The sequence below is a fragment of the Tyto alba genome, unplaced genomic scaffold (genome assembly GCF_018691265.1).
Source record: "Tyto alba isolate M040663 unplaced genomic scaffold, T.alba_DEE_v4.0 Super-Scaffold_2, whole genome shotgun sequence".
In the NCBI taxonomy this organism is placed as follows: domain Eukaryota; kingdom Metazoa; phylum Chordata; class Aves; order Strigiformes; family Tytonidae; genus Tyto; species Tyto alba.
The window spans coordinates 26,007,666-26,019,726 of NW_024881282.1; the positions used below are offsets into that span (position 1 = coordinate 26,007,666).

At 36.4% G+C, this 12,061-nt stretch overlaps 1 protein-coding gene across 9 annotated transcripts in view; it reads left to right on the forward strand.

Annotated features, from left to right (window-relative positions):
* The window catches only part of NBEA (neurobeachin), a 518,250-nt gene that overhangs the window by 414,282 nt on the left and 91,907 nt on the right, over positions 1 to 12,061 (forward strand). For all 9 annotated transcript variants that reach the window (XM_042793382.1, XM_042793373.1, XM_042793375.1 and 6 more), the window contains one exon: positions 4,968 to 5,083. In XM_042793382.1, the coding sequence (XP_042649316.1) occupies positions 4,968 to 5,083 (116 nt within the window). The remainder of the gene's footprint in view (positions 1 to 4,967; positions 5,084 to 12,061) is intronic.

A 12,061-nucleotide genomic window follows, 5' to 3' on the forward strand; every position in this document is an offset into this window, starting at 1 on the left:
AGAATAAATAAATATCACGGAGTGAGGAAACAGCAGGAAATTCATACAATACGGTGCTTTGGATTCAGATCTCCATTTGGTTTGACTTGGCCAAAAGCCAATGACTTAATCATCAGTGTAATGTCTGGTATGTGTCCTTCTCTTTCTTTAAATCATTTCCGACAAACTCAAACTTCATATTGTCCTTGTTTTATCCCAGTGCAGAATGTGGAAATACTCTGAAGTGTCAAAGCATTTGTAGGATTGGAGAACTATTTCGTTCCCAGCTGAACATCATTCCCTGTCATGAGCTCAAGAGTCTCTTGATGCCTAAGGCTTGATCTCCTGAATGTGCTGAAGTTCTCAGGCAAAATGCCAAATTTCTCAAGTTTTCACGGAGATCAAGGGGAAGTTGGGGCATCTCTTTGGAAGGTGCATCTTGTTAATATTTGCATTGCTCTTCCAAATACTCAAATTAAAGGAATTGCTGTCTCTAAATCGAAAGTAATAGTATTCTTTTCTGAAAAAAAATGGCCACATGTTCTAGAACAAACAAAATGCAAATTTTTCAATCAGAATATTATATCTACAGTGACATTTTTTACTTTTGAAATTCATATCCTTTGTGCATTATTCAGCGAATAATTGTCTGAAAAAGTTTGTTGATACATAATTATTTGGAAAAGTTTCAGCTTCAATATTATATGCAGTTATTTCCATACCTTTTTGATTAAAGTTCAATTTGAATCAAAAATGGGCTTGCTAGCCTTCAGAATAAATCTGGAATATGGTAGTGAAGTTGTTTTTCTTTCTTGTTTTTGCATAATCATGGTTTGATTTATGCACAATAAAGACCCTGTAATCATGGTTTTTCCTTTTTTTTCTGTCTACATACCCTAACTGTCTTCAGTAGAATTGCTGTGGAGTAACTGAGGGAAAATCTAGCTTTACAGCTGCTTTGTAGTTAATATTTTTTTAATGTTAGAATATAGTTTTCTTTCCTATGAAAATGCTCTGGAATGCTAATTTTAAAAATTATGCTTATTTGTATAACTAACATAAGGAGAAATTATGCCAAGTAACCAAAAGGAACTACTACACTGAGTAAAATGTTATACTTTTTTTATGACCCATTTTCCAGATTAAGCTGTACTTCAAAATATTTTAACAAAAGCAGATCTTTCTGGTTGTTTGGGTTAATTTCTTTAGTTTTATTTTTTGTAAGTAATATTCCTCTCTGATACTACTCTGTTAAACATTTAAACTAAGGTTAATTACATTGTCATAAAGAATCATATTCACGATGGAATCATTCTGAAGGAGTAATTTACTTTTAATGCAGTACATGGACTTTAAGTGCATTTCTGTTTTCATGGAGAAATCCTGCGGTTAACAAAGATGGAAGGAAATAGAAGGAAAAAGCAATATTTATGATCTTCTAATGGCACAAAGCATTAGAAGCAGGCAAACTGGTATCTCTTCCCAGGACTGTTACAGACCTGCTGTTCTGAACAAGTCTCCAGTTTGCCTCTTTGTTACCTTTCCCCACAGCCTGTCTAGTTCTTTGATTCAACAAAGCATCCAAGCCTGTGCTTAATGTTACAAAGAAGTAATTACGTCCTTAAAATTAGTCACATGTTGAAGAGTTCAGTCTGATTTTGTAATCAAATTCATCTGTCTGATAAATGCTTTTTCACCGTTCTGAAACATGTTGCATTGATTGTAGTTTCCTTATGACCTTGCCATATGACACAACTGGGAAGACAGTACCGCGCCTTTTGTTTAACTTATTTCTACAGGTCCATATGATTCTACATAGGTAGAGTAATACTTGCATTTTTACAAGGCCCTTACCAGATCACTTTTTAGGGTTCTAACACCTCAAGTGTAATTTACTGATGCACTTTTATTGAGGGTAACATCACAGCTTACAAACCAACTCTGAGCTGCCTGATGGTTTTGTAAGCGTGGAGACATCAAAGGAATTGGTAAGATACAGTATCATACTTCACCACTAAACCTCTGTTAGCACCTTCCACTGAAATTCTGTGGGCTATTAATGCATTAGATAAAACAAAATCTCCAGTTATTAAAGCTAAGAAATACAAATTATCAAGTTTTTGATGAAAGAAAATGTATTTTGGATGGTATGGTAACTATATTCAACATCAGCTCAGCTCTGCTACTAATTCCACATCAGTAGCTTGGTGATGGATTTCCAGATATCAGTATAGCTGGTTGCAGAGGTTGGATTTTGGGGAGGGAGAAGGGTAAGAAAACTAAGATGTGATGTTATCAAAGCATAAATCCCCTTTTAGAGCTTTGATTGAAAGTGAATATTGATGAATCTCTTGTCAGAAGCCAGTGACTTTCCCAAGTCTTTGTTTTTTTCTTTTTTTCTGAACAGGAGCAACACAACACAAAACATTACACAGGTGCTTTGTTTTTGACAAGATAACTTAAAGATTTTTTGTATGAGATTGGATTGTAGTTAACTAAATTAAAAGTGATTGTGAAAGGGGGTGGTTCATGCTCCACATATGGGGTATGTAACATCCCTTCCCTTAACAAAATGCCATAAAGTGTTTTCTAAACATACTTGAAGCATATAAAACTTGAAAAATTGGATCATCCTGTTGTACATCAGAGAGTCTTCTGCAGTTTCCATTTTAAGTAGGTATTTCACGGTTCTCTAGAAGCAAAGGGAGCACATTCATTTGTGCATCTTCATATTGGTGATGGCATATCGAAGGAGAGAAGTGGTTTGATCAAAGTTGGGTGAATTTAGCAAAACACAAAACAGTGGGTCTTCCTGTGTTAACTGAAACAAGCAGGTGTGGAACCAATTTATTGTGCATAATTTTTTCCAGTCTCTGCTGAAATAACGGTGAATCTTTCAAACACATTAGATATAGAGTAAATAAGGAGCTTTTTTAGTATATTTGGATTTTCTGTAGCTTTCACTCAAATCAGGCATTCAAATGCAAAGTCCAGCACTTGACAGTTTATAGATTTTTGAGACTCCCTGGGAGATTGTGGGTAAAGTCTGAAAGCAGCTACTAAACTGTACTGATGCATAAATGTTTTGTCAACAGAAAGTCTGTGATAGAAATACTTTGTAAATTTAATGATCTCTTTAGTATTTTTATTTTCTGTTTTTATTAATTTGTGTGTAGCATTAGTCATAGTTTCCTGGGAACAATACATCTTTGAGAGCTCCACTGTAAAAGTAATAGAGATCCTATAAAATGCAATATAAAGTATGATTACATTCAGATAATTCTTTAGGTAAATTGTTCGGAAGAAGTGTGATAGAAACAACTCAAAAAATTTTTGTAATGTGTCCTGTGTACTAGCAATGTGTATTTACCATTGGCATTATAGAGTCTACTGTAAAATAAGGCTAGCCAAGCTGGCAAGACCTAGAAGCATTATGGGTAAATAAAGAGATTTCAAAAAAAAAAAAAAGAAAAGGAAAAAAGTGTACCTACACTTGCATGGTCATTTTGTATGCTCAGTTTGTAAAGCTAAGTATGGCAGACATTGACAGCCTACACATTGACAATTTAGACATTTAATAGCAATAACTGTACACTCCGATCGCATACCAATACTCATACTTTCTCCAGAAATAGGGTTTAGTGCGTGTGTAGGAGTATGTACATGTATCTTTAGAAATTGATGGTCCACATTTTTGTAATCACTGCCCAGTTTGATACCTTGTATATGACTTTAAGAAAATACTCAACATTCAGAGTCTATAAATAGTACACTTAGTGTGTTTAGTGTGCAACTGAAAGCTGAAGCACTGGGTATCCCTATTTACTCTTGACAAGCTATATGAGTACTTGATACATTCTTTAAATTCATGAATAGGCTACACATCAGGGATCCTCTTTTTTTTTTTTTTTTTTTTTTTAAACAGGTGTAAACGTTTTCCCTGTTCTGATCCATTTATAAGATTTAAGTTTCTGAAAAAAAAAAAAAAAGTATCTGAGGAGATGATTTTTTTCTCTTTCTAAAACTTTTCCCTTGTCTTTTTTTTCAGCAAGGACTATTTTCTCTAGAAATGTGCTGTGAGCAGTGAGGCTATTTCTGCTTGTTGCAGAATTTTTTCTTTAATGCATTAGTCTAGACTGAATCTAGTCCCCTGTATTTTACCAACCAGGGTCATTATATGCAGTGGGTAATTTAGAACTTGGTGAATAGTATTTGGTTACTGTGATGTTGTCAAGTTGAATATAGAAAAGCTGAAGTTTTCTGCTTTTCTCTTCCTTGGCACAGTAGTTTGGTTCCTTCTCCCTTATCCAGTCATGTAAGTTTTAGAAAATGTGTGGAAATTGAGTATCTTAGAAGCTTCTACTCCTCTTCCAAATTTGAATGAAATGCGATTCAGAATTTATTATGGAGAGACAGGCAGCTGGACATGTGAGCAGATAACTGAATAAACCTTGTTTCTTTCAGAAACCAGGCTATAAATAGAAACGTGAAAGCTTACTGGGATGTAGGAAGGGATCATGGGTAGCTCACCATAGAGGAGGTACACAAATTGTGGAATAAATATCTTCAACTCATGCGCTGGAAATACATGGCACTTTAATCTATCACTCACTCACCTTAATAAACTTATCTCAATGTATCCTTTTGAAACAGGGAAATGGTATTCCTCTTTTATTCCTGCTGGGCAAGCCAGGCACCAAGAGGTCTGCAGTTTCTACTTCCAGTCTTTTAACCAGATTCAGAATAAAATTAACCCTAAAATATATTTTTTCTGAATTATTACAGTGCTGTAGTACTGTAAAAAATAAAATACAGATATTAATTTTAGTAATTTCTCAAATAAGGGTAATAGTATATTCTTGACTTCATTAAATGAAATAAAAAAGCCTCTGAGGGAATCTGAAATTAATCACACTAATAACGTTGCCCCACATCTTAACATTTAATGAGGCTCTTAAAAAAAATAATTCTTTAAATGTATTTCCTAGGAGAATCTCTCTGGCCACTCCCCGACAGCTTTATAAATCCTCCAACATGACTCAGCGCTGGCAGAGGCGGGAGATATCTAACTTTGAATACTTGATGTTCCTCAACACTATAGCAGGTAAGGCTTCTGACTCTTTAATCCTTCAGAATATGTTTATGTTTGTCAAAGTCTTAAGCACCATGACTTGATAGAATACATTTATCCCTCTAGAATTCAGCAGCAGCTTTACGATTGATTCTGAAACACACACATTAAATTTTTTCAGTAAATGCACAAGCTATCACTGAGACTTTAGATTCATGTATTGTTGTGGAGGCTGTTCCTTGCTCCCCTTCTGCCATTTCCTCTGCTGACAGCTTTGTCTGAAGCTTTATTAGAGTCAACAAACCATTGCCAGAGAGTGTCTGGAAATAATAATGGGAAAATGTAATTTCGCTACTTCATCATTCTCAGCAACAGCAACTAGACAGCAGAATAACAACAGTATTCTGCCTAGTACAGATGTCACCTGGATTGTGGTATTATTAGATTACAGCATCTTTTCTCGTTTAGTTCTCTGAGCTGAAATATAATATCAGATTAGGTATTTAAAATGAGAAATAACTGCCATAGACATCCATTTGTTATTGGCAAAAGAGGAGCTTTTCTGGCAATTGTCATTAATTAAACATTCATGATGACATTATTCCTTTCACCTTTCCCTTTTCTGTGTGTTAACTCCTGTGGTAATTTTAAATGTAAAAAGCAGCAGTTTTCTACACCATATACAAAGATTTCCAGGAGGTTGTCTGCTATTACGATTCCTGTCGGTAGCACACACGCTGCTTATGAACCTGCCTGCGGAGAGCCTTCCTCAGACATTTCACTCCAGTGAGCTTTAATTTGAAACCCAAATTAAATTCCACTAGGCATCACTTTGCACTCCAGCGTTACAAGTCTCATCTTTACTTGGTCCTGACTTTTATGCTGGAGGTTATCCTCAGGCCAGACGTAAGACGAATGTCAGTGTGAAACCCAAAGATAGCAGCCGTTACATTGACCAGTCTGAGGACAGTCACTGTGTTCTTCCCAGTAGGGCAGTGGCAGAATTCAGGAGCTGTCAAACTCACTTGCTTTGAACCTTTAGGCTTTTGCCTCTGTGCTTATATGGTAGTCATTTTCTGTGCATCCAGTCTTAGGGACGTTAATAAATGTGTCATCAAATCACCCCCGTGTGATACAGAAGCGCTGCCGCTGAACAGTTGGAAATCTGAGGGCATGTTTACCTTGTGCAGTGGAGCACAAAGCAGAGGCCCTGAAGCTACCGGAGACCTGGGCTGGAAAGCCCATGTGGTGCAATCCAACGCCGGCTCACCAGCTTGGTTCCCCAGCACTATTAGCCACAGTCCCGCAGATCCCTGCTGAAGGAAGGAGCCCCGCTGAGCGTTTATTACCCCTGGCGCAGCGCCACGGGAATGCCGCTATCCTGCTTCTGGACACTGGCCCGCCTCCAGCCGCTCCGCGTCGCTCGCACATCCGCTGCCCTTCTGGTGATGAGGAAAGGCAGGCAGAGCCTCACGGGCTCCGTGACCACCTCACCCGAACTTGCAGAGCTGGGAAGGTAGCCTAGGTCCCCCCCAGTCCTTGTCCAATATGTTATTGGCAGAACTGTCCTTCACTTGTAATTTCCTTTTTATGTATTCCTTTCTTCAGTAAGCAGCATGTCCAAACTCTTAAAATAAGGGTCGACAAGAGCTGAGCCAATTTTTGATAAATTACTTTGCATTTTTAATCAGTTTAAAACTCCAAGGTCATTTATTTTTAGGTACACCACCAAAGCATCCAAACCTGAAAGACATCATTATGTCTGAAGTCAGTTAAGAAATGCAGTGACACACTAAAGTATCCATCGGTAAACAAGCTTCCGCCTGAAAAGATTCCTTTCAGAGTATCTCAGAGGTCTCAAGAAAAATGTTTTTTGACCTGTTGTTTGATACTAGCACTGGTAGGTAGGTTTTATAGCCAAACACCTGGGTAGTCACATGAGGCAAGTTTCTCTTAATGTTGTCTAGTGTCATTCGCCTGCCTTACAACAGGATGGCCTGACATTTGCATTCCAGGTACCACCTGCTATACCCAAGGTTTGGAGGATTACTATTTTTTTTGTGTGTCCGTGAGCTTGTACCGTATTTGGAAAAGCATACAGCAGCTTGGTCAGTATCTTAGTAGTGTGTCTCTCTCTCTGACTCAAAGCCCTGAATTTCTGGCAGATTTTTTGGTATCAGCCTCTTACTGGTAGATCTCATTTGTTCATGTAATCTCATTGTTGTTAATTGTATAAACTCACCTGCTCATTTTCACAGCATTTACTACCGTCTTATGAAGTCTTTCAGCAGTGCATGATCAAATTAAATTTCTAATCTAGGTAAAGAACATATTCCCTCGAAGAGAAGGAGGTAAATTTGAGTCTCTAGAAGAAATTCAGCCTAACTCTTTGTCTCTATCTTGTATTGACTGACTCAATTTGTAAAGTCATTCTTTTTAATGATGCTTTGAGGTCATATGGATCAAAAAATACGTATTTTCTGAAGGAGAGTAAATATGCTGATTTTTAAAAGTTTTGGAAGTATCCAGTATTGGTTAAATAAAAATGAATACCCATGCATATTTTTCTGCTAAGGTATGATCAAGGTGCTGAGTAACATTTGAAGACCTTTTCATTGTCACAAAGAATATCTCTGACTCTGATTTTTATTTCAAATCCATCTGCATTGCATGGCTTTTGCTAATGGATCCTTATCAGTCTATATATTTTCTGTTCTGTTTTAATTTTTCAGGAAGTCATCATGATAGGTTGGGAAGAAACGATCACTGTACAAAAACTAAAACCCAAAACCAGCTGATATTCATGGGTGTTTTCCCAATGAGCAAGAGTGCTGTCACATCTGACAGTGTTCCAGCAGGATTAGTGACATAAAGGGTCCTGCTGACATCAACTATGACTATTGCATGTTAGAATATCCTGCAATGCAAAGGTCTTGTAAGAAAGCACGATTGCATTGCTGTATTGTGTACTTTCTATTTCTGCTTCTTATTTTTTTTGAAAATTTGTAAGATTCATAGTTTCTATGAACATAGACAAATAGATTACAGTTGCTTATATCATTAAAACATCAGCACTCACTGATGCACTTTCATAAAAACTTATGATTTTTTTTGAAAATTAGAATAAAATTTACCCTCGATAGCTGGTCTTCATGAGAAGAACACACACACACAAAACCTTTTCTGAAGATGACATAAGAGAATTAAAAAAGACTGAGACCCAACAGGCAATAAACTTTTTGTTCCAATTTGGAACAAACCCTAACATTTACAATTTTTTGAGAGAATAAAAATCCCCCGTAGTTATTTTTTGAAAGATCAATCTGGTTTTGTAGTCCTAATGAAGTCTGCACTTCAGCTAGGAAGCTGACTTCCAAAAACTCATGGAGAACTTGGGGGTATTGCGAAGAATCTCATCATAAAGTTCCTGGCAAGCCACAAACTGACCCACAGTGGAATGCACATGAGCTCCAAGTCCAGTGGCAGCGTACAAAGCTTTAAAACATAAATATATGTTAGAAATCCTAGAAGTTATCACATCCCCAAGCTCCAAAATTGCATGACACGGTACCACCAGGGCCTGAGATCTGGGAAACTCTGGGGTCGAGAGCTATGAGGCAGCCTGAATGACACCGCTGCTTTTACAGCTGTGCCTGTGTTTCTGTAAATCTTCTGTTGAAAGGTGCTTCTCCAAAACGTTTCGTTTACAACAAATAGGTGGTTTCTGATGAAACACTAAAAAAAATTATCTCTGCCAGAAATATAGTACTGGAAGCAAAGAACCTCTACTACATGTTGCCCTTGTTTTGATAACACTGAACTGAGATCTGTCCAAGTACGTCTGTGTTAAACAGAAGCAAATTCTTATCTGTACTACAGACAGGACCCTTGGCAGTCAGAAGAAAATGCAAGATTTTCTGTTTTGTATACAAAGATAGAGTACTGAATATATTCATGACCTCTTTTGCCAAGTAAAAACAAGACATGTATGTTCTTTTTTCTTTGGAAATCCAATTTCCAAATACATTATTAATTATACTCTTTTGTAATGAGACTGCATAAGAAATATCTCCTTAAAAGATACAACTTCTTTGCCAGTAATTGTTTGTGTAGGCAGCAATGGCCTAGTTTTAGACTATAACTGTTTGTTTAAGCAGTGTCTTCTTTTCTAAAAATATAATTGGTTTTAGCCATTGAGAAATATATGCATCAAATTTTTTTTATTCATGTTGCCATTTAGCTCTTACTGGCTTATTCAGCATATCTGAGCCATAACGTAGTCACTTAAGAATTGTGGAGGTTTGTCACTTAAGAAATGTGGATTATCTGCTGTTAAGTGATACATAGGTCCCTTCATTGTTTTTAATTCTTTTCCACTGAAAAGTGGTTTACTACACTTTTTGCCATTTCTTTGTAGCTTCCTTTCTTCTTACAGTGGTGCTTAATTAGCAACTAGCCCTTTACAAAACAGTAAAAAATCACTCATGTTTCCTTGTGATCCTTTTCTGAAATTACTCAAGAAACAGCAGCCTTATAAGACAGAAGTCTAGAAGTGAGGCTTCTGACACTAAGTCATTTCTTTCATTGGTGACGTGCAACTGGGTCCTTTCCCTGAAGAAGCCCTTTGCCTGACTGTTAATATTGTTAATTACACAGACTGGTTGGTCTCTGTAGAACAGAACCACTGAAATAAATATAGGAATCTCTCCTTAAATCTCTCCCTGGTTTGCCAATTTGTCTGTCCTGACAAGCATGGCCCCTGGCTATTCTGTAAGTTCTTAATCAATGTTTGAAATACTAAAGTGTCCCCTTGGAAAAAATCCATCTTTCTATGACTCTTTTTAAAAAATCTTTACATCACCCTGTTACCAACTCTGAAAAATTGCCTGGCTCCATTTTTAGTTTAACTCTTTCTGTTGTGATCTGACTTAATAACTGTCTACTTCAGCTATCATAGTTCTCTCTTTCTAGATAATTTCCCATCCAAGGATATCTAATTACCATCACTTGCACTGGCCTGATGTCTCATTGCAATTTCAATTCAAAATTGCTCTCCATTTTCAAAACTCACTGAAGCCTTGTTTCAACCTGTTTCTCTGGCCGTCTAGCCAGCTATTTTCTTTCTTCCCTATTCTGTTTCCAAGGTCTTCACCTCTTTCTTGCCCTCTTTTCTGACTCGAGCATATTTCATCATGTTTACAGCTCTGGATTTTTTTCCCAAAGGTAAACACTGCACTCTGCTACTTATCAATCAGTCTCCGTGTTATACTCTCTGTGCCCCTGGTTTTTGTCCTGGTTGTGTAGACATAAGCCTTCCTGGCCACCTTCCCCCTCCTCTTACCTATTGCCTTCTCAGGGATCCTTTAGCGTTGAAGGCTTGGAAGCAGCTATGATTATACTAATTATCCTTTCTTCAGGCACACAGAAGAAGGCCATATTGCATGTGATCAGCATGTATGTCAACCCTCTGGGTCATACAGGGAACAAGTAATTTTTACTGTTCTCAGCTACGAGACTATTGAAAAAAGTACTTAAAAGTAATCCCACCACAGCAGAAGGAATCGAGAGGAGTGGGAACAAAAAATTGTTTTGTAATATGGTTGCAGTGCCCAAAGTTTTAGTTAGAAGTCTAGTTTTTAAATTTATTTCTCAATATTTAACTGGTTTCTGCTGGGTTTTTTTCTTTTCAAATTGCAGCATATTAAATGTGTTTGCATTTGTATTTATTGGAATTTTAATTATTTTAAGTCCTACCTGCCACAACTTTTAACAGAAGTGGAGAATAATTATATCCATAATTTTGTAAGTTATTTCTTGCAGTGGAAAGGGATTATTTTTAAAGGTTTGTGTAAAAAAATGACATCTTCAGTCAGGTAATAAATTCAGAAGAATTTCTTCCCCCTCCCTCTTTTTTTTCGCCTGTTTATCATTTTCCACTTTTTTACTCTGTGATGTACAAGCCCTCACTGGTTAATTATGTATATATTTAGCTACTGCATGTGTTGGGCTTATTATTGTCATCTAATTAGATGTAACTCGAACTACTTGCTTCTAGAAAAATCATTAAAAATTCTTTCCTAATGACCTAGAGATGACAAAATGTCTGTAAAGTGTGAAGAAGCAGACAAGCACAGGAACATCGCTCTTAAAGAGTGTTAATCCAGATGCTGCAATCATCTAATTAAACAATATTTTGCTGTCATTAACATTTTCACCAAGGAATTGCAGTTATAATTTCTTTGTCAGCTGTCTCTAGCTCACTTTACCTTCAAAACTAAAGTGCCATATAAAAACATTAAATTGGATGGTTTAATTAAAAAGTTTTTTTTAATGAAGAAACATATCCAGTATTTCTGAGATCTCATTTACTATGCCTCAGTTTTATTGTTCAAGTAGATTAGTGTCACAGGCTTGCGATATTTAATATTCAGCCTTTAATATTAATCTCTGTAAGCCTACTTGGAGGAAAATCTGAAGCTGCTGAAAAGGTATAGGGACTTCCAGCAGCAGTACAGGTTTATGTTCTATATTTATTTATCTAAAGGAAGAACCAAATAATTCTTTCTGGAAGCACCAGACGATGAGATGGCTAATTATATTCATCTGCTGACTTTACTCTGAAAATAATCATTGTGAATCCATAACTGATCAAGAAAGCATTCCTAATAAAGTTAAACCACTGTTATTTATGCATGTTTAGAATTAGGGATTTGTAATCCCATTGTAGGCCTAGATCACTGTCCTCCACTCAGATAAGCACAGATGTGTGGTCTTACCTCATCACATAGGTTTGGTCTCCTTTCACATTTTAAATTATGGTTCATCTTCTCAAGTCTTTTTTATTTGTTGATATTAAAAATAATATTGTTGAATTGAGAAAAATAAATCACTTTTTTACTAAACAAATTAATAGCTATTCTTAGTAGTCCATATCTTCATAAATAAAATGTGTTTTATAAATATTGAAGTAGGAGAGAAGTAAATATTTTGTTTATTTTTACACAAGACTAT